The sequence below is a fragment of the Fundulus heteroclitus genome, unplaced genomic scaffold (genome assembly GCF_011125445.2).
Source record: "Fundulus heteroclitus isolate FHET01 unplaced genomic scaffold, MU-UCD_Fhet_4.1 scaffold_41, whole genome shotgun sequence".
NCBI lineage: Eukaryota > Metazoa > Chordata > Actinopteri > Cyprinodontiformes > Fundulidae > Fundulus > Fundulus heteroclitus.
Window position 1 is genome coordinate 2727896 of NW_023396824.1, and position 27989 is coordinate 2755884.

Consider the following 27989-nt stretch of genomic DNA (forward strand, 5'->3'; position numbering starts at 1 on the left):
AAAGAGATGATATATTGACATTAAGCAAATGAGTACTGAGTCCGTTGTTGATGTGATCTCCTGGAATGTAAGAGGCCTTAGAAAATTGATCAAACTCAAAAAAGTAATGAATAGACTTAAACAATACCATCCAAAAGTGGTTTTTATCCAAGAAACACACTTGCTTACAAGCGAAGTTGCACGACTAAGAAGAAGATGGCCTGGTCAAATATTTTCTAGCTCATTTTCTTCACACTCTAGGGGCGTGGCAATTCTTATTCATAAATCTTTACCTATTTGTATAAAAAAGACTATCATAGACCCTGCTGGGAGATTCATAATAATCCAAGCCTCGCTGATGAACCAAAACTTGATTTTGGCTAACCTGTATGGTCCTAATATAGATGACCCTGACTTCTACAATACTTTGTTTCTCTCTATTACAGCTTTTCACGGTGATGTGATCTTTGGTGGAGATTTTAATTGTACTTTAGATCCGAATCTCGACCGATCATCAGGTTTAGATTTGTCCCACCCTAAAAGTAGACGGGTTATTCAACATTTTATGTCTGAACTAAACTTAAGAGATATCTGGAGAGTACAGAATCCAACAAAGAAAGAATTCTCTTGCCACTCAACCACTCATAATAGCTATAGCCGTATAGATTACTTCCTAATTTCAAATTCCTTGGTTACCAGAACTAAGAGTTGTGTCTACAAAAGCATTTTGATCTCCGACCACTCACTATGCATGCTTAAATTTTCACCCATAATTGCGTTTAATCGTAATCCTATTTGGCGATTAAAACCCCACTGGTTGCAAATGCCCAAATTTCTGAAATTTATTGAGACAAATATTGATGATTATTTCAGCCTTAATAAATCTGAGACTACAGCATCTATTAGATGGGAAGCCTTTAAGGCTTTTATACGGGGTCAGATGATAAGCTACACAAAAAATAAAACCAACAAAACTGTCATGGAAATGCTTAAACTTGAAGAACAAATAAAAGAGACTGAGCTTGAGTTAAATCTAAAGGGCTCTAAAGAAAAGCAACAAGAACTGCTAATACTGAGAGCAAAATATGACAAACTATCCACTAACAAAGCTTCATCAGAGATATTCAGATTGAAGCAATCCTACTACGATCAGGGAGAGAAGGCAGGAAAACTTCTAGCGTGGCGCATTAAAGCTTTGCAGAATGAGAGGGCAATAAATGAAATTATATCTGAAAATGAAAATACTACTGATCCTCAAAAAATAAATGATTTCTTTAAAGATTATTACTCAAAATTATATACTTCTAAAGGGGACATTCCACAAGCATCACTTGACTCCTTTCTGAATTCTGTAAACTTCCCCACACTTAGTGAAATAGCTAAATCGGATCTGGATATGCCAATATCTATAGGTGAACTCTCAAATGCAATAGACAAACTAAAATCAGGAAAATCCCCTGGTCCAGATGGGATTCCTTTGGACCTATATAAAATATTTAAAAACAAATTACTGCAACCCCTCTATAATATGCTATTGGAAAGTTATACCATTAAAGAATTGCCTCCTTCCCTACGTAATGCAATCATAACAGTTCTACCTAAACCGGGGAAATCTCCCACTAGATGCGAATCCTTCCGCCCAATCTCACTTATAAACTCAGATGCCAAAATAATATCTAAAGTTCTAGCAATCAGGCTTGAGAAATTTTTACCATCCCTTTCTGACCCTGATCAGAAAGGATTTATAAAAGGGCGGCAAGCGCACCACGGCATCCGTCGTGTGCAGAATATAATTCATGCTAAATATGAACACTCGGATACAGCTTTGCTTTCACTTGATGCAGAAAAAGCATTCGATAGAGTGGAACATAATTATCTCTACAAAGTTCTCTCTCAATTTGGCTTTGGTAGTTATTTCATAAACTGGATTAAAATACTTTATAATAAACCCTCTGCCTCAGTTATAACTAATAACATTGTATCTAAATCATTTAATCTCGGTAGGGGCACGCGTCAAGGTTGTCCCCTCTCACCCCTCCTCTTTGTGCTGGGAATTGAGCCTTTGGCTATTGCCATAAGGAATAATCAAAACATACATGGCGTCAGGATAAAAAATATTGAATCTAAAATTGGACTATTTGCCGATGATATTATTTTAATGTTGTCCAATCTTAATTGCTCAATCCCCCAACTTCTTAAAACTATCAATGAGTTTAGTTATATTTCCGGTTATAAACTTAACGAATCTAAATCCGCCATCCTATTTTTAAAACAGGCTGAAAGAAATAACCCTCCAATTCATACAACATTTCAGGTGGCAAAAGAGAGCCTCACTTACTTAGGCATAAAGATTACTCCAAACATAGATGACCTGGTTCGGGCAAATTACACGCCGGTGGTTAATTCAATAATGGAATCGCTTGATAGATGGTCGACCTTACCTATATCTATGATTGGCCGTATAAATATTCTCAAAATGAACGTTCTTCCTAAATTCTTATATCTTTTCCAGGCTATCCCCCTTAATCCTCCTGACGGTTTTTTTGCAAAAATTCAAACAATCCTAAATAACTTCATTTGGAACAACAGACGAGCCAGATTACGGTTATCCTTACTATATCTTCCATATGACAGAGGAGGGCTGGGTGTGCCAAATTTCAAGTGGTATTATTGGGCTGCTCAGCTCTCTAGTGCTTCTTGCTGGTTTTCAGCAATTGATATGTCGTGGGTAAAAATAGAAAATATAAATGCCACTCCTTTATCCCTAAATTCATATCTATACTCAAGGAAATGCAAAGACTTATTAAAAAATACTTCCAACCCATTTATTAAAAATACTATCCGAGTATGGTATGATGTACATAAATTCAAAAATGAAACACCAACACTATCCCAATTCTCCCCGATCTGGGGCAATATGTCATTTGAACCAGGTAGGAAAGACATGGGCTTTAAAACATGGTTTGCTAAAGGTTTATGCAAAATCTCAGATTTATTTGATAATGGGATTATGATGAGGTTTGAAGATTTGAAACAAAAATTTGACATTCCAACTAAACATTTTTTTAAGTTTCTGCAAATCAGAAGTTTCGTCTTTGGTACTCAAAAGTCTCTAACATTGCCTACTCTTACTTCTATAGAAGAACTGGCAACAAATGACCATTTGAAGAAGGGCCTAATATCCTGCTTTTATAACACCATCAAAGACAGCTCCCAGACATCCTCAGAGCACAAACGATTGGCATGGTGTGAAGACTTGAAATGTAACATATCAGTAGAGGAATGGCAGAGGGCCTGTCTAAAGGCACAGACACAATCTGTTAACACTCAGTTTAAGTTAATCCAATACAAATGGTTGATGAGAACATACGTTACTCCAACATTACTAAATAAATTTAATTCCAACATCCTGGATACATGTGCTAACTGTGGAGATAAAGGGAATTTGATTCACTGCCTTTGGGAATGTCCTGAGATTCTGAAATTTTGGAAGGAGGTTTTGGATAAACTTTCACTTATCATTGGTATTGATCTCAATCTGTGTCCTAGGTTGTGTGTCCTAGGAATTTTCCCCACTCAAACTCAAATAAGCAAGGTCGATCAAAAGTCCATAATTTATTGTTTGGTGCAGGCTAAATATAGTATAGCCAGGTCCTGGAAATCTGTAACCAGACCCCAGCTAAAAACTTGGATGTCTACATTATCAAGCTCTCTTGCCTTGGAGAAACTCACCTTTATGATTAAAGGTAAATACTATGTGTTCCAAAAGATATGGAAAAAGTTTTTGCTATTCTTGGAAAATTTAAACACCCATAATGAGGATTGACTGAATGTTCTCTAGCTAATTTTGATTATGTATTCATTCTTATAGAGGCTGTAAGCATGTTATATTCATGTTAATTCCAATTGTACCCACTTGCTCAAAAATGTATGAAACTTAAACACTGACGTTGGGATGCATAGAACCAGGGAGGACAGTGCCTTCACCTCATACCCATCCTGTGGACTGTGATTAAATCTCTTGGACTAAGTCTCAACATACTCCCCTGAGATATCAATCTTAAAATATTTTGTCTCACTGTTAGACTTAGACTTACTTTATTGTCATTTTGTAGCACAGAGTGCATACAGAACGAAATTTCGTTTTTCATACAGCTCAGAAAGATTGCAGTAACTCTACAGGATACCTTGCAGTGAATTTACAGTACAGGATAAGAAAAATGCAGTGGTAAATCACAGTCAAATACAGGATAACTTTCAATTTAACTTTCGGATAAGGTGCAGCAGTGAGCAGTAGGCAGATTTAAATGTAAAAACAATGTAAGCAATGTAAACAATTATGCAGTAAGGTGCAGCAGTGATTTAACAATAGACAGTTGCATTGTAAACAGTTTTGCAGTACGTTTCCGGAAAAAGTGCAGCAGCGATATTGAAGGATACATACAAATGTGCAAATCAGCGAGTCGAGTGTGGTACACAGTCCGTTTTTATACTTCAGCAGTTCAACAGTCTGATGGTCACCTTGAATGTTTAAATTGTTAATGTGTTTTCTTTTTTTCCTTTTTATTTTGTTAGGTGTTCTGTGCACTTGTGAGTTATTTGTCTATATGTCTTTTTGAATTGTAAAAGACAATAAACAGATTTTTGAGAATAAAAGAGCCAACATTCAGTTTATCATACATTAGGCTAATAAACTAAAATAAGTTTAATGAAGATGTTGAACCTAACCATTCACCAGCAGGATCAGAACCAGAAGGACATTGCTGAAGAAAGTGGTTGTTCGCAAAATTCTGGATCCAAGCAGATTAGCGGAAAATTGGCTGGAAGGAAAATATGGCAGAAATCACCATATTGAGGACCTACTAGGCTACAACTTTCATAATCCTGGTGTTAATCCACTCAGAGACATCATAACCTAGGCAAAGGAAAAACTAAACCAGACCGCTGATCTGAGGTCCATTTTTTCAGGTAAAGGTAAATTCTGCATTTAATTTGGAAATCACAGTCAAGAGGCAGAGAAGAGAGGCTCAGAATCCATGTTGTCCAGAGTGACGTTACCACGATCAGTGATTTGGGTCACCATGTCATCTGCTGGTTCTGGTCCAATGAATTTTCTGAAGTCCACAGTCAAAGCTGTGGTCTACCAGGACTTTTCTGATCATTTCATGCTTCCCTCTGTTGACACGCTGTCTGGAGATGCTGATCAGGTCCTCATCATCATGTTCCAGCAGAACCTCTGAGAACCCACTCCCTTCACCCTCTTCCACCAACGCTGCCATTCATCCACAACTGATGGTCTCCAGGAACCACCTGACTGGTTCTGAGTTCTGATCCATTAGTTCTGAACTCACCTGGTCCAGGAGTCACAGGTGAGCTAAACTCTGACAGACTGAGCCAGAGATCAATGAATCAGACTGAGATCTGGGTCAATAACATTTATTCAGTCAAAGACAGTGAACAGGAAGTTTAACAGCTGTTATCATGAGTCTTCAGGGGGTCCAGGTAAACACAGGTGAGCTGCAGTGAACTTACCTGGTCCAGGTGTCACAGGTGAGCTAAATTCTGACAGACTGGACCAGAGATCAATGAATCATACTGAAATCTGGGTCATTAACATTTATTCAATGATAACATTTATTATGTTTCAAAGACAGCGAACAGGAGGTTTAACAGCTGTTATCATGAGTCTTCAGGGGGTCTCCAGGTAAACACAGGTGAGCTGCAGTGGGCGGGGCATTCTGGTCAGGAAGTCTCTGTCTCCTCGGCTGAAGCGTCTCACCTCTGACAGAAACACAGACAGAACCGGGTCAGTCACACCGTGATCCAGATCCGACAGGTTCTGCTGATGGTCTACTACCTTCTGAGCTCTGATTGGCCAGCTTCCTGCAGGTGAGGGAGACCTGCTGACTGATGACATCACTGCTGCAGAGGGACAACAGGAAGTGGAGGAGGACGTCCTCAGAGTCTCCTTCAGTCCCCTGATAGAGACACCACCAGGTTAACAAACTCACCTGGAACACCTGAAGCTGACACTGAGACAGGTACCGACCAGGCTCCGCCCCCGAGGGAACACCCTGATGTGACCTCTGACCCTCAGTGCTCTCTGGAGCCCCTCCCACTGAGAATCAGCCAATCCCAGCACAGTCTGAACCGGTTTCCCTGACAACCAGACGTGAGCCTCCGCCGTGGCGTCGTCAATCACCAGCCTGATGGAGACAAAGTACCAGGAACCAGTTCAGGAGGTTCTGGGTTCTAATGGGAACCATAGGTCAGGAGGTTCTGGGTTCTAATAGGAACCATTGGTCAAGAAGTACTGGGTTCTAACAGGAACCATGGGTCAGGAGGTTCTGAGTTCTAACAAGAAACACGGGTCAGGAGGTTCTAGATTCTAACAGGAACTATGGGTCAGGAGGTACTGGGTTCTAAAAGTAACCATGGGTCAAGAAGTACTGGGTTCTAACAGGAACCATGGGCCAGGAGGTTCTGGGTTCTAACTGGAACTACGGGTCAAGAAGTACTGGGTTCTAATAGGAAGCACAGGTCAGAATGTACCAGGTACTATGGTTCAGGAGGTACAAGGTTCTAACCTCCCAGTGGGTGGAGGCAGATGAGCGTTCACACTGAGCCTGGTTCTGGTTCTGCTGGAGGTTCTCCTCCCTGTTAAAGGGGAGTTTTCCTCTCCACTGTCGCTTCATGCATGCTCAGTATGAGGGATTGCTGCAAAGCCATCAACAATGCAGACGACTGTCCACTGTGGCTCTACGCTCTTTCAGGAGGAGTGAATGCTGCTTGGAGAGACTTGATGCAACCTGCTGGGTTTCCTTAGAGAGGAAACTTTCTCACCAACCTGGAGGATCTGATGGAGTCTGACTTTGGAAAGAACCTTGATGAGATGATGGGATGTGAATTGGAGCTTTATGAATAACATTGAATTGTAGCCAAATTCTAAGCCTAAAGCACCCCTTGTTTTTTTTTTCCCTTGTTTTTTTTTTGTTTTTTCATGGGTCAAGAAGTACTGGGTTCTAATAGGAAGCACAGGTCAGGAGGTAAGAGGTTCTAACCGGAAAACCTGGTCAGGAGGTTCTGGGATCTAATAGGAACCACGGGTCAGGAGGTTCTGAGTTCTAACAAGAAACACGGGTCAGGAGGTTCTAGATTCTAACAGGAACCATGGGTCAGGAAGTTCTAGGTTCTAATAGGAACCGGGTCAGGAGGTTCTGGGTTCTAATAGGAACCATGGGGCAGGAGGTTCTGGGTTCTAATAGGAACCACGGGTCAGGAGGTTCTGGGTTCTAATAGGAACCACGGGTCAGGAGGTTCTGGGTTCTAATAGGAAGCACAGGTCAGAATGTACCAGGTACTAAGGTTCAGGAGGCACGAGGTTCTAACAGGAAAACCGGGTCAGGAGGTTCTGGGTTCTAATAGGAACTATGGGGCAGGAGGTTCTGAGTTCTAACAAGAAACACGGGTCAGGAGGTTCTAGATTCTAACAGGAACCATGGGTCAGGAAGTTCTAGGTTCTAATAGGAACCGGGTCAGGAGGTTCTGGGTTCTAATAGGAACCATGGGGCAGGAGGTTCTGGGTTCTAATAGGAAGCACAGGTCAGAATGTACCAGGTACTAAGGTTCAGGAGGCACGAGGTTCTAACAGGAAAACCGGGTCAGGAGGTTCTGGGTTCTAATAGGAACCACGGGTCAGGAGGTACCAGATTCTAATAAGAACCCCAGCTCGGGAGGTACCAGGTTCTAACAGGAGCTGGTCAGTACCAGCAGAGCAGGTTCTAATCAGTGGTTCTGTTCTTACTTTGCTGAGGACTGGAACACAGCTGAGGAGGATCCACACTGAGAGCTGCAGACCTGGAGGAGAACAGAACCAGAACCAGTTAGACAGCAGATGGTGGAACCAGCAGTTATATCAGCAGGACAGCAGGGGGCGCTGCAGCTCCAGGTGGTGCTGCTGACCACCAGGTGAACACCTGAGCAGGTGAAGACTCCAGAACCAGCTGAGGTCCAGAGACGCTATTAACAGAACATGTTCTGTGGTCTTCATCTGGGTCCAGATCTAACAACGTTAACCATACGATGTTTAAACCTTATAAACATTAATCCATACGGTTCACCTTGAACCAAAAAATAAAACAATTAAATGTGGTTTATTAAATATAAGGTCTCTCCCTCCAAAGACTTTGTTAGTTAATGAATTGATTTCTGATAATCAGATTGATTTGTTTTGTCTCACAGAAACCTGGCTACAAGAGGACTACGTTAGTATAAATGAGTCAACTCCCTCCAATTATTCAAATTTCCACATTCCCAGATCTGTGGGAAGAGGAGGAGGAGTGGCAACCATCTTTCAGTCTGATTTGTTAGGGATGACTTTGTCATTTTAAGGAACTCCCACCATGCTGTCAGAGTAAAACTAATGTTGATATTTTTAAAGCATGTATGACGTTTTATATTTGAGCTAATAAACGGCAAATCTGAAATCATGATATTATTGCACATTTCCTGTTCTATATCTAACCAAGGCTCATCTAGATGACTATTTTTTATCCATTTAGAGATGTATTGTAGCCTATTTGCTAAGTAATAGTTATGGACGTTAGGCAAATCTAATCCTCCAAAGATTACAACTTCTGTCTTGTCAGAATTTAAATGCAGGAAATTTAAAGTCATCCAGCTTTTGATGTCATCAAGACATGACTGCAGTCGAAGTAATTGATTGGATTCATCAGGATTTATGGATAAATATAGCTGAGTATCATCAGCATAACAGTGGAAATTAATCCCATGCTGTCTGATAATTTTGCCAATCAGAAGCATATATATAGTAAAGAGAATTGGTCCAAGGACTGAACCCTGAGGTACTCCACAAGTGACCCTAGAGTTTGAGGAAGATTTATTATTAACATGAACAAACTGGAATCTGTCAGACAGATAAGATTTAAACCAGCCTAATGCTTTCCCCTTAATCCCTACAGTATGTTCAAGTCTTTGTAGGAGAATATTGTGATCAACTGTATCAAACGCAGCACTGAGATCTAACAGGACAAGTATAGACACAAGTCCATTATCTGAGGCCATGAGAATATCATTAGTGACCTTCACCAGAGCTGTTTCAGTGCTATGATGAGCTCTGAAGCCTGACTGAAACTCCTCAAGTAGGTCATTACTTTGTAAATGTTCACATAGTGTATTAGCAACTACTTTCTCAAGAATTTTAGATAAGAAAAGAAGATTAGATATAGGTCTGTAATTTACTAACTCATCTTGATCAAGAGAAGGTTTCTTAAGTAAAGGTTTAATAACAGCTACTTTAAAAGCCTGTGGTACATATCCATTTACCAAGGATAGATTAATCATGTCTAAAATAGGACCACTGATCAAAGGGAATATCTCCTTAAACAACTTGGTTGGGATTGGGTCTAACATACAGGTAGAAGGTTTAGATGAAGCTAAAATTTTAGATAGCTCAGAAAGCTCTACTGCTTCTAAACAGTTCAGACACTGCGCAGGTTCTAAAGATTCCTCCAACGCTGCCTCACTTACTGAGGACGAGGTAATCATGTTTGGGAGGATGCCAATTATTTTATTTTTAATGGCATCAATTTTATTTATGAAGAATCCCATAAAATCATTACTACTAAGAGCTAAGGGAATGGATGGATCAACAGAGCTGTGGCTCTGGGTAAGTTTGGCAACTGTACTAAAGAGAAATCTAGGATTATTTTTATTCTCCTCAATTAATGATGAAAAATATGCTGCTCTAACTCTGCGAAGGGTCTTGTTATACAACAATAGTCTGTCCCTCCAGATTAGGTAGGATTCCTCTTGGTGTGTAGAGCGCCATTTTCTCTCCAATTTCCTAACATTGTGCTTCAAGGAACGCAGCCTGCAGGGCGTCTCTGGGTCTGCTGGGACTCACACCGACTTCTGACAGTCAGACCCACCTGAACACGATCCTTTGTGCTGCATGAACCAGACGCTCAGAGCTTCTTTGATGACGCATTCAAGCCTGTAGTAAAACCTGAGTAATGTTCTCAAACCTTCATACACAGAACGTGGCGATGAAACATTCCTGGTAGTTAAGAGTAAGCAGAAAACATCTGTAGTACCCTTTACTCTCTGTAGTATTGTGTAGTACCCTTTATTCCCTCTATAGTTCTGTGTAGTACCCTGTTCCCCCCTTTGTAGTACCGTGTAGTACTCTGTAGTACTGTGAAGTACTCTGTAGTACTCTATAGTACTGTGTAGTACCTGTCTGTAGACACTCCCACAGAGGGAGCAGCTCCACTGCAGCTGCAGGAACAGGAAGCCCACCACGTGACCTCTGACCTGACCCTGAACACACCTGCTGGCAGCCCATTGAGCCAGGTGCATGCTGGGAGATGGAGGGGGCGGGGACAACCTGTAAACAGGAACAACATGCAGTAACAGCAGCAGCAGCATGAAGCAGCACAGCAGGTGTTTCCAGGTTTACCTGCAGGAGTCACCCAGTGCTGTCACCGTGACACAGCTGACAGGTGAGAGGGAGCAGTACACGCCTCCTGACCTGAAACACAGGTGAGTTACAGAGTAATTAAAATAATAATAATATCAAAAATCTGCTACAGACTGGTGACCTGTCCAGGTGAACCCCGCCTCTCTGCTCTGTCTTCTCTAACATAGAAAGTACTCCTGGATCAATGTGAGCTTCTGTGCTTTCTGTGTCTCTGCTCTGTCTTCTCTAACATAGAAAGTACTCCTGGGTCAATGTGAGCTTCTGAGCTTTCTGTGTCTCTGCTCTGTCTTCTCTAACATAGAAAGTACTCCTGGGTCAATGTGAGCTTCTGTGCTTTCTGTGTCTCTGCTCTGTCTTCTCTACCATAGAAAGTACTCCTGGGTCAATGTGAGCTTCTGAGCTTTCTGTGTCTCTGCTCTGTCTTCTCTACCATAGAAAGTACTCCTGGGTCAGTGTGAGCTTCTGTGCTTTCTGTGTCTCTGCTCTGTCTTCTCTAACATAGAAAGTACTCCTGGGTCAATGTGAGCTTCTGTGCTTTCTGTGTCTCTGCTCTGTCTTCTCTAACATAGAAAGTACTCCTGGGTCAGTGTGAGCTTCTGTGCTTTCTGTGTCTCTGCTCTGTCTTCTCTAACATAGAAAGTACTCCTGGGTCAATGTGAGCTTCTGAGCTTTCTGTGTCTCTGCTCTGTCTTCTCTAACATAGAAAGTACTCCTGGGTCAATGTGAGCTTCTGTGCTTTCTGTGTCTCTGCTCTGTCTTCTCTAACATAGAAAGTACTCCTGGGTCAATGTGAGCTTCTGTGCTTTCTGTGTCTCTGCTCTGTCTTCTCTAACATAGAAAGTACTCCTGGGTCAATGTGAGCTTCTGAGCTTTCTGTGTCTCTGCTCTGTCTTCTCTAAGCCCCAGTGGGTGGAGGCAGATGAGCGTTCACACTGAGCCTGGTTCTGGTTCTGCTGGAGGTTCTCCTCCCTGTTAAAGGGGAGTTTTCCTCTCCACTGTGGCTTCATGCATGCTCAGTATGAGGGATTGCTGCAAAGCCATCAACAATGCAGACGACTGTCCACTGTGGCTCTACGCTCTTTCAGGAGGAGTGAATGCTGCTTGGAGAGACTTGATGCAACCTGCTGGGTTTCCTTAGAGAGCAAACTTTCTCACCAACCTGGAGGATCTGATGGAGTCTGACTTTAGAAAGAGCCTTCAGATGATATGATGTTGTGAATTGGAGCTATAGAAATAAAATGTTATTGTTTTATTTGTTGCTGTTGTTGAAAACTTCAATAAAATATCTGTTTTCCTCCGTAAAACTTGGTCCATAGCATCCTGGTGATACCAGAAACCAGTATTTGAAATAAAATCTATTTATTTAGAAATCTCAGAGATTAAAGTAGGATGTAATTGTAATGCAGGTAATACGACTAAAGTCCTTTTACTTCCAACAATCTGAATAGTTTTCTGCTAAGATTCTGGAGCTGACGATAGTTTTTATCAGCTCTACATATATCAGCTGAACTTAAGCTGACAGGTGTGCTATTGGTCAATTACAGGTAAATTGCAGCTGTATTACACATTAATTACAAGTGTTACAAGTGACTTACGGGGAGATTTCCAGAACACCTTTGTGGAAGTTACAGGTGGGTGAGTTAGGGTGAGTTCAGGTGTGGACAGGTCACCAGTTTCATGTTTTACCACAGTGTGAAAAGATCTCAGCTTCATAACCTCTAAAGTTCTCCGTCACACTGTTCCAGCAGTGAAAGCATTTTTATAACCTCATCAGACAGAAAGTGATCAGAACCCTCAGGTTGTGTTCAGCTGCAGCATCACGACCATAACCCCACCCACCTCTACAGGTGTGTGACGGCTGAAGGAGGCGAGCGCCCCAAACCTTTCCCCATCTGAGAGAATAAATCAGCTGGAAAAACGCTGACATCATCACCTACCTGGACAGTTTTCTGAGCAAGCCTGACAGCAGCACCTGGTTACCTGGCAACAGACCAGGTGGGTAGGGGGCGTGACTTAAATCCAGGTAGACACATAGACTCCGCCCACTTTGGTCACACACAGTCAGACGAACACCTGAATAAAGAAACTTGGTTAGCTCCGGATGCCTGCATGGTTTACACCTCTGTGTTTTACCTGCACACCTGAACAGGTAGACCTCTCTCTGTGTTTTATCTGAACAGGTAGACCTCCTTCCATGTTTTACCTGAACAGGTACACCTCTGTCTGTGTTTTACCTGAACAGGTAGACCTCTGTTGGTGTTTTACCTGAACAGGTAAACCTCTGTCTGTGTTTTACCTGCACACCTGAACAGGTAGACCTCTCTCTGTGTTTTACCTGAACAGGTAAACCTCTCTCTGTGTTTTACCTGAACAGGTAGACCTCTGTTGGTGTTTTACCTGAACAGGTAGACCTCTGTCTGTGTTTTACCTGAACAGGTACACCTCTGTCTGTGTTTTACCTGCACACCTGAACAGGTACACCTCTGTCTGTGTTCTACATGAACAGGTACACCTCTGTCTGTGTTTTACCTGCACACCTGAACAGGTACACCTCTGTCTGTGTTCTACATGAACAGGTACACCTCTGTCTGTGTTTTACCTGAACAGGTAGACCTCCTTCCATGTTTTACCTGAACAGGTACACCTCTGTCTGTGTTCTACATGAACAGGTAAACCTCTGTCTGTGTTTTACCTGCACAGGTACACCTCTGTGTTTTACCTGCACAGGTGTGTTTGAATGGATCTACCTGAGTGTCTGTCTTTACTCTGACCCTTCCCGTCCATCAAAGAGCGTCTCTCAGAGATCAGGCCCTGGAAGGTCACCACCTCTGAGCTGAAACACATCATTCAGAGATCAGCTGCAGTTCCTCTGACCGCCACAGGGGGCAGCAGAGCTCTGATTACCTGCAGTCCAACACCTGAGACACAGACAGGACTGAAGGGGGAGGAGTCTGAGAAGTCAGAGACACAGATCAGTAGAAATCAGGCTTCCTGATCAGAACCAGTCCGGTTCTGGTCCAACGTCTTGTTACCTGAGTCCAGGTGTGGCGCAGCAGCAGGGGGCGTGTCAGAGTGTGAAACCTCCAATCAGATCCAACCTGAATGGTGGAGTCAGAGTGGACCTCCACCCCACTCTGCCCACGGACTCTACAACCAATCAGAACGCTGGGATCCTGTTGGACAAACAGCAGAGGACCAATCAGCTGCAGCGGCACCAACCTGTCCATCAGAGACAGAACCTGGACCAGGTGAGTCCAGGTAAGTTCTGGAGTCACTTTGATCCAAAACCCAACATCTCATGGAGCTTTTCCACCAAACCTGTTCCAGTTCTACTAGCGCCGCTTCATGGAACTGGTTTCATGGAACCAGGTGGACCTGTATCAGTTCTCCCAGGATCTCTGTGACCTGCAGCTCTAAAATCACCACCATAGTTTATTACCTCGGTTTTAAACCAGCAGCTCTGCTTCAGAACGCCTCACAGTCCTGAACCGCTGATCCCAGATCAGCAGCAGCTGGACCAGAAATTTAGAGTCCTGCTGATTAAACCACCTGGAGATACTAAAGGTCCACCATTATGGAAAATCTGATCAAATCCAGAGTTTAAATTATGGCCCAGTCAACAATCTGACTCGCTGGTGCTGCTACACGACCCGGTCCACCTGCTGAAGAAAGCAGATGGACCGGGTCCTGACCCAGCAGAACCTGGGCTGATCCAGTTTTTCTACACTAGAACCAGAGTTTGTGTCGGTGGGAACCAGGTATGGCTAGATATACTTAGATGTTGTCTAACGACTGTCCTGTGGTCGTTTGGGTCATCATCAGAACAGAACCGGCCCAAACTGCAGCACCAGCTCTGCCTTCTGATCTAAAGATGAGTCCATTAGCAGCTGAGGACTATATGGATCCTTAGGTCCCTCAGGAAGGGACAATGGCTAGAGAACCAACCGTTTAATAAAATTAACCATTTAAAATAAAGTGTAAAGGTATCAGGGTTCTAGTGATTAAAGGTGATTACGGGTTATATGTTAGAAAGTCAGAGAACCAACCGTTTAATAAAATAAAGCGTAAAGGTATCAGGTTTATGGTGATTAAGGGTTATTAACGGTCATATGTTGGTGTTATGTGCTTTGGGCACACAATTTTGTTTATTTGTTTTTTTTAGATTGTTTTGTATTGGACTTTAGTTGAGTGGTTTTGTTGAGAGATTTTAGCATTAGATCATTTTTTTTTGTTTGGTAATTGGATTACATTAGTTGTGGTGCTATTGGTCCGCCTATAAATAGGCTGGGTCTCAACATATTGAGCCCCGCCCTTCCACTTGTCACCACCACCAAGGATGTGTCCTGATTGCGGTGCTCGGACGTCTTCTGGAGCTGTGTGACACAGCTGATGGTGACAGCTGACAACTCCAGCCGGCCATGTGGTATTTTTGTTAGCTTTTTGTTTGTTTGCTGTTTTGATGATTTTGGCCTGGTGGGACCGGTTGTTCTGTTTTCGGTTTTTTACTTTGCAATAGTTTTTTTGTTTTGCTTTAGTCTGCTTATAGTAGAGGCTTCGACGGCCCTGTATAGGGTTGGCCCTCTACTATAGCATTTTGTTCTTTTGATCGGCTCACCAGGTCCAACATTCTGTTAATACTTTGGAGAGATATGTTTTTTTCCCATTTTCACTCTCCCTTTATTTTGGACACAGAGAAACTGAGGGTATTTAAACTCACTCTCTTTTTTTCCCCTCTCCCTCCACAGAGAAGAAAAGCACCTGAAAAAGAAGTCCAAGAGAGGTTTTTTGAAAATAAAATATTGTTGTTAACCCTCATTTCTGTCTACGTGTCCTTAAATATGTTGGCCCCTTTCTGGGACGTAACAGTTGGTCAGAGAACCAACCGTTCTCTGACCAACCAAGTGGTGGCCTAGTGGTTAGAGCACAGAGCTTTAGTCCCAGAGGTTCTGAGTTCAACTCCCACAGGCTGCCATTCTGGGTCCGTGAGCAAGACCCTTAACCCCACATTATTCCCCAGGCGCCGCACATGGCAGCCCACTGCTCCCCAAGGGTGATGAGTTAAGATGCAGAAGTGAATTTGTCCATTGTGAGATCAATAAAGTTCAATTATTATTAATCCTGGTATCAGGGCTCTTGAGATTAAAGTTTATATCTGCTGTCATGTGTCATCGAGATCATTCTAGCCGCTGTCGGCCTCGTCAACATCTCACTAAGGTAAAACCTCATGATAATAAATTCAATTCAATTCAGTTTTATTTATATAGCGCCAAATCATGAAACATGGCATCTCGAGGCACTTTACAAAATCAAGTTCAATCATATTGTACAGATTGGGTCAGATTATACAGATTGGTCAAAAATGTCCTATATAAGGGAACCAGTTGATTGCATCAAAGTCCCGACAAGCAGCATTCACTCCTGGGGAACCGTAGAGCCACAGGAAGAGTCGTCTGCATTGTACATGGCTTTGCTGCAATCCCTCATACTGAGCAAGCATGAAGCGACAGTGGAAAGAAAAACCACCCATTAACGGGAAAAAAAACCTCCGGCAGAACCGGGCTCAGTATGAACGGTCATCTGCCTCGACCGACTGGGGTTACAGAAGACAGAGCAGAGACACAACAAGAGAAACAAAAAAGCACAGAAGCACACATTGATCTAGTAATCTGTTCTACATTAGATGGTAGTAGCGGGTGATCCGTCTTCTCTGGATGATGTCACAGTTAACAGAACGCCAGACCAGGTGTACCTACTATGAAGAAAAAGAGAGAGAACAAAAAGTTAAAAGCTGAAATGACGACAGTCATTTCAATGTAATACAATGCAAAACTGAAGAACAGTAGAAATCAGTAGAGTGAGAGAAATAGACCCTGATGTCCTCCAGCAGCCTAAGCCTATAGCAGCATAACTATAGAGGTAGCTCAGGGTAACATGAGCCACTCTAACTAGAAGCTTTGTCAAAAAGGAAAGTTTTGAGATTAGTCTTAAAAGTAGACGGGGTGTCTGCCTCACGGACCAAAACTGGGAGTTGGTTCCACAGGAGAGGAGCCTGATAGCTAAAGGATCTGCCTCCCATTCTACTTTTAGAGACTCTAGGAACCACCAGCAGACCTGCAGTCTGAGAGCGAAGTGCTCTGTTAGGAACATACGGGGTAATCAGGGCTCTGATATATGATGGAGCTTGATTATTAAGGGCTTTATACGTTAGAAGGAGAATTTTAAATTCTATTCTTGATTTAACAGGAAGCCAATGAAGGGAAGCTAAAATTGGAGAAATATGATCCCTCTGGTTGATTTTCATCAGAACTCTTGCCGCAGCATTTTGGATCAGCTGAAGGCTTTGAACTGCATTTTGTGGACTTCCTGATAGTAAAGAATTACAATAGTCCAGCCTTGAAGTAACAAATGCATGGACTAGTTTTTCAGCATCACTCCTGGACAGAATGTTTCTAATTTTGGCGATATTCCGGAGGTGAAAAAAGGAAACTCTGGAAAGTCATTTAGCTTTTGATGTCATCAAGACATGACTGCAGTCGAAGTAACTGATTGGATTCATCAGGATTTATGGATAAATATAGCTGAGTGTCATCAGCATAACAGTGGAAATTAATCCCATGCTGTCTGATAATTTTGCCAATCGGAAGCATATATATAGTAAATAGAATTGGTCCAAGGACTGAACTCTGTGGTACTCCACAAGTGACTCTAGAGTTTGAGGAAGATTTATTATTAACATGAACAAACTGGAATCTGTCCGACAGATCAGATTTAAACCAGCCTAATGCTTTTCCCTAAATATGGTAAATGGCTTGTACTTGTATAGCGCTTTTAACTAGTCTTGACGACCTCCAAAGCGCTTCACACTACATTCAGTCATTCACCCATTCACGCACACATTCACACCCTGACGGTGGTGAGCTATGTTAGTAGCTACAGCTGCCCTGGGACAGACTGATAGAAGCGAGGCTGCCATGCACTGGCGCCACCGGGCCCTCTGACCACCGACAGCAGGCAATGCGGGTGAAGGACACAACGACAGAGACAGTCAGTGCAGGGGATCGAACCGGCAAACTGCCAATTGCAAGACGAACTCCCTAAGCTCTGTGCCACGTCGCCCCTTAATCCCTACAGTATGCTCAAGTCTTTGTAGGAGAATATTGTGATCAACTGTATCAAACGCAGCACTGAGATCTAACAGGACAAGTATAGACACAAGTCCATTATCTGAGGCCATGAGAATATCATTAGTGACCTTCACCAGAGCTGTTTCAGTGCTATGATGAGCTCTGAAGCCTGACTGAAACTCCTCAAGTAGGTCATTACTTTGTAAATGTTCACAAAGTTGATTAGCAACTACTTTCTCAAGAATTTTAGATAAGAAAAGAAGATTAGATATAGGTCTGTAATTTACTAACTCATCTTGATCAAGAGATAGTTTCTTAAGTAAAGGTTTAATAACAGCTACTTTAAAAGCCTGTGGTACATATCCATTTACCAAGGATAGATTAATCATGTCTAAAATAGGACCACTGATCAAAGGGAATATCTCCTTAAACAACTTGGTTGGGATTGGGTCTAACATACAGGTAGAAGGTTTAGATGAAGCTAAAATTTTAGATAGCTCAGAAAGCTCTACTGCTTCTAAACAGTTCAGACACTGCGCAGGTTCTAAAGATTCCTCCAATGCTGCCTCACTTACTGAGGACGAGGTAATCATGTTTGGGAGGATGCCAATTATTTTATTTTTAATGGCATCAATTTTATTTATGAAGAATCCCAAAAAGTCATTACTGCTAAGAGCTAAGGGAATGGATGGATCAACAGAGCTGTGGCTCTGGGTAAGTTTGGCAACTGTACTAAAGAGAAATCTAGGATTATTTTATTCTCCTCAATTAATGATGAAACATATGCTGCTCTAACTCTGCGAAGAGTCTTGTTATACAACAACAGACTGTCCTTCCAGATTAGGTAGGATTCCTCTTGGTGTGTAGAGCGCCATTTTCTCTCCAATTTCCTAACATTGTGCTTCAAGGAACGCAGCTCTGAATTAAACCAGGGAGCCAGCTTCCTGTGAATAATCACCTTCTTTTTCAAGGGAGCTACATTGTCTAATGCAGAACGCAATGATGAAGTCATACCGTTTACAAAGACATCCATTTGTGAATGGGAAGAAACAACATTGCTGCTATCTGCAGGGTATTTCTGCAATACAGAGGATATTAAAAGGGGGACAGACTCTTTAAGTTTTGATACAGCATTATCCGATAAAAATCTACTATAATGGAACCCTCTTTTGGGGGTGGAGAACTCAGTTAGATTAAACTCAAATGTTATTAAAAAATGATCAGATAGGACAGGGTTGTGAGAGAATACTGTTAATTCTTCACAATCAATGCCATATGTCAGCACAAGGTCTAAAGTATGGAGCCAAGAGTGCGTCGGTTTATGCACATTTTGAGCAAAACCAATTGAATCTAGGATAGTTTTAAAGGCTACACTAAGGTTATCACATTCTGTGTCAACATGGATGTTAAAATCACCCACTATAATAACCTTGTCAGTGATTATCACCAAATCAGATAAGAAATCTGACAACTCATCCAAAAACTGAGTGTAAGGGCCTGGTGGACGATACAAAACAACAAACAGAAGAGGTTTTATTGCTTTGCAGTTTGGATGAGGGAAACTGAGGGTTAAATGTTCAAAAGAACTGTAATTATTAGTTTGCCTGGGACTAATTAATAAATCAGACTGAAAGATAGTTGCCACTCCTCCTCCTCTTCCCACAGATCTGGGAATGTGGAAATTTGAATAACTGGAGGGAGTTGACTCAATTATACTAACGTAGTCCTCTTGTAGCCAGGTTTCTGTGAGACAAAACAAATCAATCTGATTATCAGAAATCAATTTAACTAACAAAGTCTTTGGAGGGAGAGACCTTATATTTAATAGACCACATTTAATAGTTTTATTTTTGGGTCAAAGTGAGGCGTATTGATTTTTATTAGATTTTTATGATTTGTTCCTTTTGGATCAAGAGATTAAAGCCTCTTGATTCCTGATAAGGAATCTCAACAGTTTTTAAATCAATGATAGAAGACGGTTCTATAGCTGCTCTTTACCAGAACCACTAGAACCGGGTCTCAGTGGTTCTAGACCAGGTAGCACTGGAACCGCTTTGGTGGAAAGGTGATTTAGTGAGGTCATCACATGTGTTCTACCTGAGCGTTGGCTGCTGTGACTCTGTAGAAACATCCAGGCTGGAGGACGGGGAACCAGCGAGCAGAACCACCTGAGAACAGCAGCAGCACCTGGACAGGTGAACACCAGGTAAACACCAGGTGAACAAACGGGTTCTGTGGGAGAACTCTGGTTCAGTTGTCTAGAAGGTAAATTATTCCTCACCTCCACTTCCCTCTCTGGCTCTGCCTCTTTCTCTGTCATTGGCTGGTTCTTCGGGTCCCGCCCCCAGCTGAACACTGGGCCAATCACAAGAGCTGTGACGGAGAAACCCAGCTCTAGCCCCGCCTCCCTGCCATCATTGGTCCTAATCCCAGCATTACTCCAGGCCACGCCTCCTTTACTCCTCACTTTAATCACCATGGAGACACAGGCATGGGAGGCCCCGCCCCCAGGTACCGTTGTCATGGTAACACAGGAGAAGACATCTTCATCCCTTCTTCTTTTCTTCATCCCATCATCATCATCCTCCTCCTCCTCTCCTCCTGACTCCTCCCCCTGCCTCCTCAGATGTGTAGCAATGGTAACAGAGGAGGAGACCTCTTCATCCCGTCTTCTTTTCTTCATCCCATCATCATCACCATCATCATCATCATCATCCTCCTCCTCCTCCTCTCCTCTCTGAGCCTCTTCTCCTGACTCCTCCCCCTGCCTCCTCAGGTGTGCAGCCATGGTAGCAGAGGGGCTCAGGATGACCAGGTGGTCCAGGCAGAACTGCAGGTAAACCCTGTCAGAACCAGGAGACACAGTCAGGTCCATCAGAACCATTTCTCCTTCCATCAGGGACTGAATGTCCTCAGAGCGGTGGAAGCAGGTCAGAACCTGCAGGAACCATTTAGTGATGACTCTGGTTCCTGCAGAACCTGATCTGCTGATCCACCACGGTCTGAAAATCATCAATGTGGACCTTCATGGTGAAACACCTTCCTTCTACAGAAGATTGAGACGTAAACGTTCGTTTCGTAATAATATACGTACGTGTACAATGTATGCAATCCGTCTGGCATGAGTCTGAGAAAAGGATTAATAAAACAAAGTCACCAAAATAATCCGTAGTGAACAATGTTTGTTTAACCTACTGGGTCCCAGAATAAGGTAGACGAATGTCACCGTGCACTTACCAAGTTCATTGTTAAGGGTTTGCACTCGTTTCCTACAGTACAGGCCCCTGAGTTTCAGTAGGTGAATGTGAGGCTGTTGTCAGATTGTCTAAATAAAATGTTTTTCAATAAGAGAATCGGAATCGTGAAAATCTTATCAATTCCCAACCCTACTGACCATCAGGTCCAGCAGGTCGGTCTCTGGACCTCTGAGCCGAGTCGGTCTCTCTGCAGCTCACAGGTCCTCTGAGGTTGGCAGTTAGATTCCCCTGCAGTTTAGTGCTGCCACGGCTGGTTCTGGTTCTGAACTACTAACTAACCAGAACCAACCAGCTGGATCTGTGTGTGTGTATGGGGGGGGGGGGGGTACCTGCAGGTTCTGTGGGTGATGAAGCGGTCCTGGTCCAGGTGTTGGTAGGAGGGGAACTCTGATTGGAGGAACCTCTCTGTTACCATGGAGAACCGGCGCACACACACCAGACAACCTGAAACACACATGAGGCTGCAGGAGGTTCTATCTGGAAATATCTGGTTCCTGTAACACACCGATCGCTGTCAGTGCCTGTAAATCCACCGTTTACATCAGAGAGTGTTTGTTTACAGCGACTAACTGCCTCACAGCTGGTCACCATAACCTGTTACTCTGTGGGACACATCAGTCTGGAGATCATCAGACGTGATGGTAGAGAACCCTGATGAGATGTTGTTATTTACCAACACCTTCCCTCTAGGTGGAGCAGAAGAACCCTGAGGGCCATGAGCACAGCCAGCAGCTCCAGCAGGTTCATGTACTCGGTGGGTTCTCCTGGACCCCAGAGACCCTGAACCCCTCTGTGTCGCCACACGGCGTCCATGAGGCTGGTATCTATGGTGACTAATTCCCTTCCACGCCACTCATGTACTCGGTGGGTTCTCCTGGATCCCAGAGACCCTGAACCGCTCTGAGTCGCCACACAGCGCCCATGGGGCTTTGATCCGTGGTGACCACTTCTCTTCCACACACCACTAACCCCACTGGAACACCACTGGACACAAGGGTCCTGTCCCACCAAGGAGCTAGGGCACCAAGGCATCATCACTATGAGCCTGGGACGCCTGTGCAGCCTGGATTCTAGGAGAAGCTGCTGAGCCTCCACTGCTAAGGCTCAGAAGGAGGAAACCCAAGGACACGAAGGACTGATGTCAGTCCAGCATCTGCAGGAAGATGATGTAGAGAAACTATCTGCCCAGCCTGAACGGACAAGCTGGAGTATGTCCTCCACCCTGTGGACAGATGGACGGGCCTTCATGGTGGTGGAGTCCAGAAAGGTGGATATCTGAGATGGAACCAGACAACTCTTTGCTGCACTCTGGGATGAAAATGACCCATTGTCAGAGGCCTGAGAGGACCCTGCCTCCTCCTCATCTCTAAAAGGAGAAGCAGAAGCAGCCAGAGATATATGATGTCCTCCTCCATAACTAGTTCAGGTATGGGTGGAGAAGAGAGCCCAGCCACTGGAACAGAGGCATCAGGCTGACGTGTCTGCAACAAAGACTTCATCTCTGCCAACAACTGCTCCACCTTGTGGCCAGGCCCTGGTCAAGTTTGGCCCGTTTCCTCCGAGGGAGGGGGAGAGGGGGGGGGTTTGCCCAGACCGCGGTCCCACCATAACAACAGAACTCCTGGAGGGATCCACCTGTCCAGAGGGGGGAAGGTTAGAACCCTCCTGGGGAAACAACTGGGCCAACCGAGCCCCCCTCACTGCCTGGGGCATAAAACTACAGTTCATGCAGAAGTTCTCAGACAGCACCTCCACCAGGTGCTCATGTCCAAGGCAGGTAAGGTACAGGTCCTCCTCTGATTGGATGGCAGCCCCACATCCATGCAGCAGTGGGAGCCATCCATGTTGAAGGTCGACAAGACTCAGCCCTATTAAGACATAAAAATTAGCTAAAATCAGGAGAGGGGCGTGAACGCAGCTGTCACCAGGTACATAAACCAATAAACCAAAGGAGCTAACAACGTTAGCTGTATCCAAACTTTAGTAAGTGACGTTGGTCACACTGGGAGTCGGGGCGAAAACGCAGCCGTCACCAATTATAGCAGAAGAAGCTAAGAGGCTGATATTGGGAGTCTGGGGGGAAAACTGCTACCAACACCAGTTCTCACCAAAAACAGCACCAAGCTGTTACGTAGCCTCTGAGAGGTCCTCCGGCCTCACAGGTGTGACTCTGTTGGTATAATTACTGGAAGTGAGCATGCCCAAAGGGAACATTGAGTGGTTTCATCACCGCCCTCTGGTGGTCAGGAGGGATGAAACAGAACCCGCCAATAACTGGTTCCTTCTATCTGGTTATCAGGACCGGCTGATGGTAGAATACTGAGGTCTAGCGCAACTGAAACAGAACCTCTTCCTGAGTCAGCAGCAGACACTGAGGCTGTTCCAGTGAACATCACAACCCAAGGGGGTGAATACTTTTAAAGGAACTATGGTACTGTGCACAGATTTAGAACATTTACATGAAGACAGGCTGTGAGATTTTAAAACTTAATAACATCAGACTGGCTGGTGAACACTAACTGGACCCAGATGATCTCAGAGGTTCTGGATCTAATGGTTTCTCCTCAGAGTTTCCTGGAATCCCCCCAGGCTGTGTGTTCGGTCACCTACCGATCCAGGCCGTGTTGAAGGACGCCCTCTGACCTCCATCCTCCGTGGTTTCCGTGACGACGCAGCCCACGGCTGCTGTAGCGTCTCTGAGCTGCAGAGTCTGTCTGAACTCTGACCTCTCAGAGGGCAGCTGGAGGACTCCCACCAGGAGCAGGGGGCGGGGCCTAAGAGGAACAACATGAGACACGCCCACTGTGAGGGGGCGGGGCCTAACAGGAATAACATGAGACACGCCCACTGTGAGGGGGCGGGGCCTAAGAGGAATAGTAACATGAGACACGCCCACTGTGAGGAGGCGTGGCCTAACAGGAACTTCAACATGAGACACGATCACTGTGAGGTGGTGAAGCCTAACAGGAACAACATGAGACCCTCCCACCAAGATGTAGCCGGGTTTACCTGAGGCTGTCTCCTGTCTGAGGATCAGAGGACAGCGTCCTGCAGGACCAGGACAGAGACGAGTTCACCTCAGACCTGCTGAGACTGGATCCGTCCTGGGGCAGCAGAGACCTCAGGGAGACTGAGGACCAGCAGGAGGACCTGAGGGACTGGAGAAGGTCTGAGACACTGAGGAGCTGAGGGACAGAGGGGTCCACCTGGTACTGAGGACAGAGACAGGAGGGTTAGTCCATTCCTCTGGGTCCAGATGAAGACATGGAAGCAGTGAGGAGGACTGCAGGGTCATGATGATGATGACCTCATCTTCATCCTCTCAGTAAATTATCCCCAGATGGAGAACCTTCAGGTCTACCTTCATCAGGCTGAAGACTCTGAGACAGACAGCTTCTGGAGGACATGTACCTGGTTCAGAGGACAGCGGTGAGGGTGGTCCAGCATCTCTGAGTAGATGTCTCTGGGTCCAGGTTGTCTCCTTGTCCACAGAGTCTCTGACAGCTTCCAGGACAGCAAGCACACACACTGAGGAAGAGGAGGAGGAGGAGGAGGAGGATGGTGGTGTAGCTCCACAGGGACCAGACTGGGACCCAGAAGGACAGAGAGGACAGAGAGGACAGAGACACGTTGGAGTTAAAGTCAGCAGATCAGAGGATGTCATGTGACACATCCGCTCTGAGCGGTGTCAGTCCCTGAAGAACCTGAACAGAACCTCTCCCTACGGTACCGGACTGAAAAGGTCCAAATAAGGACCTACAGGAACCCTGGAGAACTGCTGATCCAGACCACCAGCAGATCCGGATCACAGATAAAGACCGGGTCAGAACTGTTCAATCAGGACGGATCAGAACCATCACCTGTGGGCCAGCTGGGAGGTCAGGTGGCAGGTCCACAGGTACTGGTCCATCCCTCTGATGTGCTGCAGCAGTAACCGTGGCAACACGCCGTCTGCAGGACACCTGGGGTCTTCAGAGGCTCCGCCCACCCTGCTGAACGCCGTCACCCTGAGGGAGGAGCGAAGACAGCAGCAAAGCATGCTGGGAGGCAGGTCTGGACACGGCCGGTACAGGAAGTGGACGTGGTGCAGCTGCAGGGTCAAGAACAGCTGATCAGGAACCAATCAGAGCTCAGGCAGAGAACCAATCAGAGCTGAGCTCAGGAACCAATCAGAGCTCAGGAACCAATCAGAGCTCATGTAGAGGACCAATCAGATCTCAGCACCTGTACTCACCTCCACCTGGTCTCCTGCTCTCAGCCTCCTCCTCTCTGGCGGCTGATAGGCCAGACACAGACCCACCTTCCTGTCCATCAGGTAGAGCCCCGCCCCCTCACTCACCACCTCCGTCACTACGCCCTATCAGAGGAGAGAGACAGCAGAGATGTTTGGACCTGAGAACCAGCAGAACCACCAGGCTGCAGGTGATGTGAGGTGGTGGAAACACTGAATCAGCACTTTGAGGATTGACCACCCCCCTCACCGGTACCTCCTGTGTGGTTCCAGTAGAGATGCACTGATCCAGTTTTACCTGTTAGTTTAGTTTTTAGCTCGTCTGATACCTGGACTTAGCGTACCAGCTGATACCCGATAGAGTTCTGATACTGTTGAAGGAATAAACCTTTACTTTGTCATGTGAGTGAAGTTTATTCACATAAACATTTAAATAAGGTCAGTGTGTTCTTCAGCATGGAGCTTCTGGACAAGCTTGTTTAAGTCTGTGGTGCTGAATTTACCACCTTCATCACCAATTCTCTCCTTTCACACATGCTGCATGTTGGACTTGTTAGCGTATAAAGTTTGAAATGTTTCCACGCAGCAGCCTTGGCTCAGTCTGGCTCCATGTTTCTCTGTTAGCTCACCGCTAGCTGCTGTGGGTTCTCTGTGTGACCGCTGTTACTAACATAGAAGAGACTAAACCGCTGTAAATGTACTGCTGTGTGATATTAATAATAAACAAATAACTGGATCAGACTGCTGAATCAGCATCAGTCATCACATACTGATGATTGATCGAGCTAATTACTCAATATCTGAGCCGATATCTGATCCAGGTATCAGATCGGTGCAAAGTTTTACTTACTGCTCCTTTTTTGCAGACCTTCAAAATAAAAGCACCCTGCAGCTCTAACAAAGTAACAGTGTAGGAGCCATTTGTTTATTTTAATTATTTGACAACATACTTTCTTAATTTCTATATATCTTAATTTCTATGCCAGTTTGTTTCCATGTTTCCATCTATAGGTGAAGGCGGGAACTGCGCCTTTAAAAGGCTGTGATGCAGGACAGCAGCTGTGTCTGATACAAGCTGAGACAGTCATTGACAGTGATTGGCACTGCAAACTTGGACTGATCTTTTGTTATACTCAAGTTTAATTTGTTACAATAAACCATCAAAGGACACACAATAATCATCTCCCGGATTTAATTTCACGCGTCAGACCACAGTATTGGACACCCAAGGTGGGAAAGGTTGTTAAGGAAAACAAACAAAGAAACAAACAAATGGTAAAAACAAACAAATTGAAACAACAACTTTACCACTACAAACAGAATTTATAGTTTTACTACAAACTAATGTGGGCCGGTCAGAGGTAGCCAGTGGGCCAGATGTGGCCCGCGGGCCGTGAAATGCTCAGGTCTACTATAGAGAGGTCTTGGTGGTTCTAAGAACCAGCGGGTCGGTTCCAGGTCCAGGAGTTCTCTCCACCAACAGCCCAGTGGATCTTCCCCCAGTGGAAACACACCCAGCTGGTGGACATTCAGAGATCAGCTGAACACAGGTTTACATCCACAACCAACCAATCAGAGGCCTGCTAGCAGGTAACGGCTAATCAGAGGCTTGCTAGCAGGTAACAGCCAATCAGAAGCCTGCCAGCAGGTAACAGCCAATCAGAGGCCTGCTAGCAGGTACCAGCCAATCAGAGGCCTGCTAGCAGGTAACAGCCAATCAGAGGCCTGCTAGCAGGTAACAGCCAATCAGAGCCCTGCTAGCAGGTAACAGCCAATCAGAGGCCTGCTAGCAGGTAACAGCCAATCAGAGGCCTGCTAGCAGGTAACAGCCAGTCAGAGGCCTGCTAGCAGGTAACAGCCAATCAGAGGCCTGCTAGCAGGTAACAGCCAATCAGAGGCCTGCTAGCAGGTAACAGCCAATCAGAAGCCTGCCAGCAGGTAACAGCCAATCAGAGGCCTGCTAGCAGGAAACAGCCAATCAGAGGCCTGCTAGCAGGTAACAGCCAATCAGAGGCCTGCTAACAGGTAACAGCCAATCAGAGGCCTGCTAGCAGGTAACAGCCAATCAGAGGCCTGCCAACAGGTAACAGTCAATCAGAGGCCTGCTAGCAGGTAACAGCCAATCAGAGGCCTGCTAACAGGTAACAGCCAATCAGAGGCCTGCTAGCAGGTAACAGCCAATCAGAGGCCTGCTAGCAGGTAACAGCCAATCAGAGGCCTGCTAGCAGTTTAGGGCTGAACGATTTAGGAAAATCACCTAATTGCGATTTTTTTTTATCTTGATATTGTGATTTAATGCAATTTTTTCCCCAGTTTAATTTATCATGTCTTTTTAAACGTGTACAAAGAACAAATCAAGCTGTTTCCTGGCTATGTGAAATAGTTGCTAAAAGACACACAGAATCTAAACTCTGTGCAGAAATGATGGCATTCTGCCTACGATATATTTCAATTTTGACTTTTCTGCATTAACCACAAACAGCATAAAGTTGAACATAAAGGACAAAGTGCAACCAACAAACAAGTCTATGTATTAAACTGATTGACATGAACTTAATGCTATGTATGATTATATAAACTCTAAAACAAGTAATAAAATTTGATAATCTCACTACTGCAGCTGTCTTTCCTTCCATGTTAGACTGAGACAACTTTATTTGTCATTCTGTATGCACAGAGTGCGTACAGAACAACATTTCGTTTTTGCATACATCTTGAAAATGACAATAAATTACAGTAAATGACAGTAAATTGCAGGATGATTACAGGATAAAGTGCAGCAGTGATTTAACAGTGAACAATTAAAATGTAAACAGTGCAGGTGAGGCAGTGTGCGATCACAGTGTACAGGTGAGTATTTCTAAAAAAACATTTGTATGTGCAGAAGTGATTGTGCA

General features: G+C 44.5%; 1 protein-coding gene across 4 annotated transcripts in view; it reads right to left on the reverse strand.

Annotated features, from left to right (window-relative positions):
• Positions 1 to 5572: 5572 nt before the first annotated feature.
• LOC105923631 (CST complex subunit CTC1) overlaps positions 5573 to 27989 on the reverse strand; it is a 75142-nt gene continuing 52725 nt past the window's right edge. For 3 of the 4 annotated variants that reach the window (XM_036131072.1, XM_036131069.1, XM_036131070.1), the window contains 18 exons: positions 25096 to 25218; positions 24722 to 24951; positions 24273 to 24447; positions 23871 to 24073; positions 23472 to 23635; positions 21191 to 21305; positions 19886 to 20447; positions 19702 to 19791; positions 13513 to 13653; positions 13385 to 13431; positions 13228 to 13313; positions 12418 to 12553; positions 10460 to 10531; positions 10237 to 10387; positions 7784 to 7836; positions 6029 to 6185; positions 5837 to 5957; positions 5574 to 5760 (listed from right to left, as the gene is read on the reverse strand). In XM_036131072.1, coding sequence (XP_035986965.1) covers positions 5669 to 5760; positions 5837 to 5957; positions 6029 to 6185; positions 7784 to 7836; positions 10237 to 10387; positions 10460 to 10531; positions 12418 to 12553; positions 13228 to 13313; positions 13385 to 13431; positions 13513 to 13653; positions 19702 to 19791; positions 19886 to 20447; positions 21191 to 21305; positions 23472 to 23635; positions 23871 to 24073; positions 24273 to 24447; positions 24722 to 24951; positions 25096 to 25218 — 2718 coding nt within the window. In that variant the 3' untranslated portion in view covers positions 5574 to 5668. Of the gene's footprint in view, positions 5761 to 5836; positions 5958 to 6028; positions 6186 to 7783; positions 7837 to 10236; positions 10388 to 10459; positions 10532 to 12417; positions 12561 to 13227; positions 13314 to 13384; positions 13432 to 13512; positions 13654 to 19701; positions 19792 to 19885; positions 20448 to 21190; positions 21306 to 23471; positions 23636 to 23870; positions 24074 to 24272; positions 24448 to 24721; positions 24952 to 25095; positions 25219 to 27989 lie in introns of all 4 variants that reach the window. The other variant, XM_036131071.1, reaches the window with a different exon arrangement.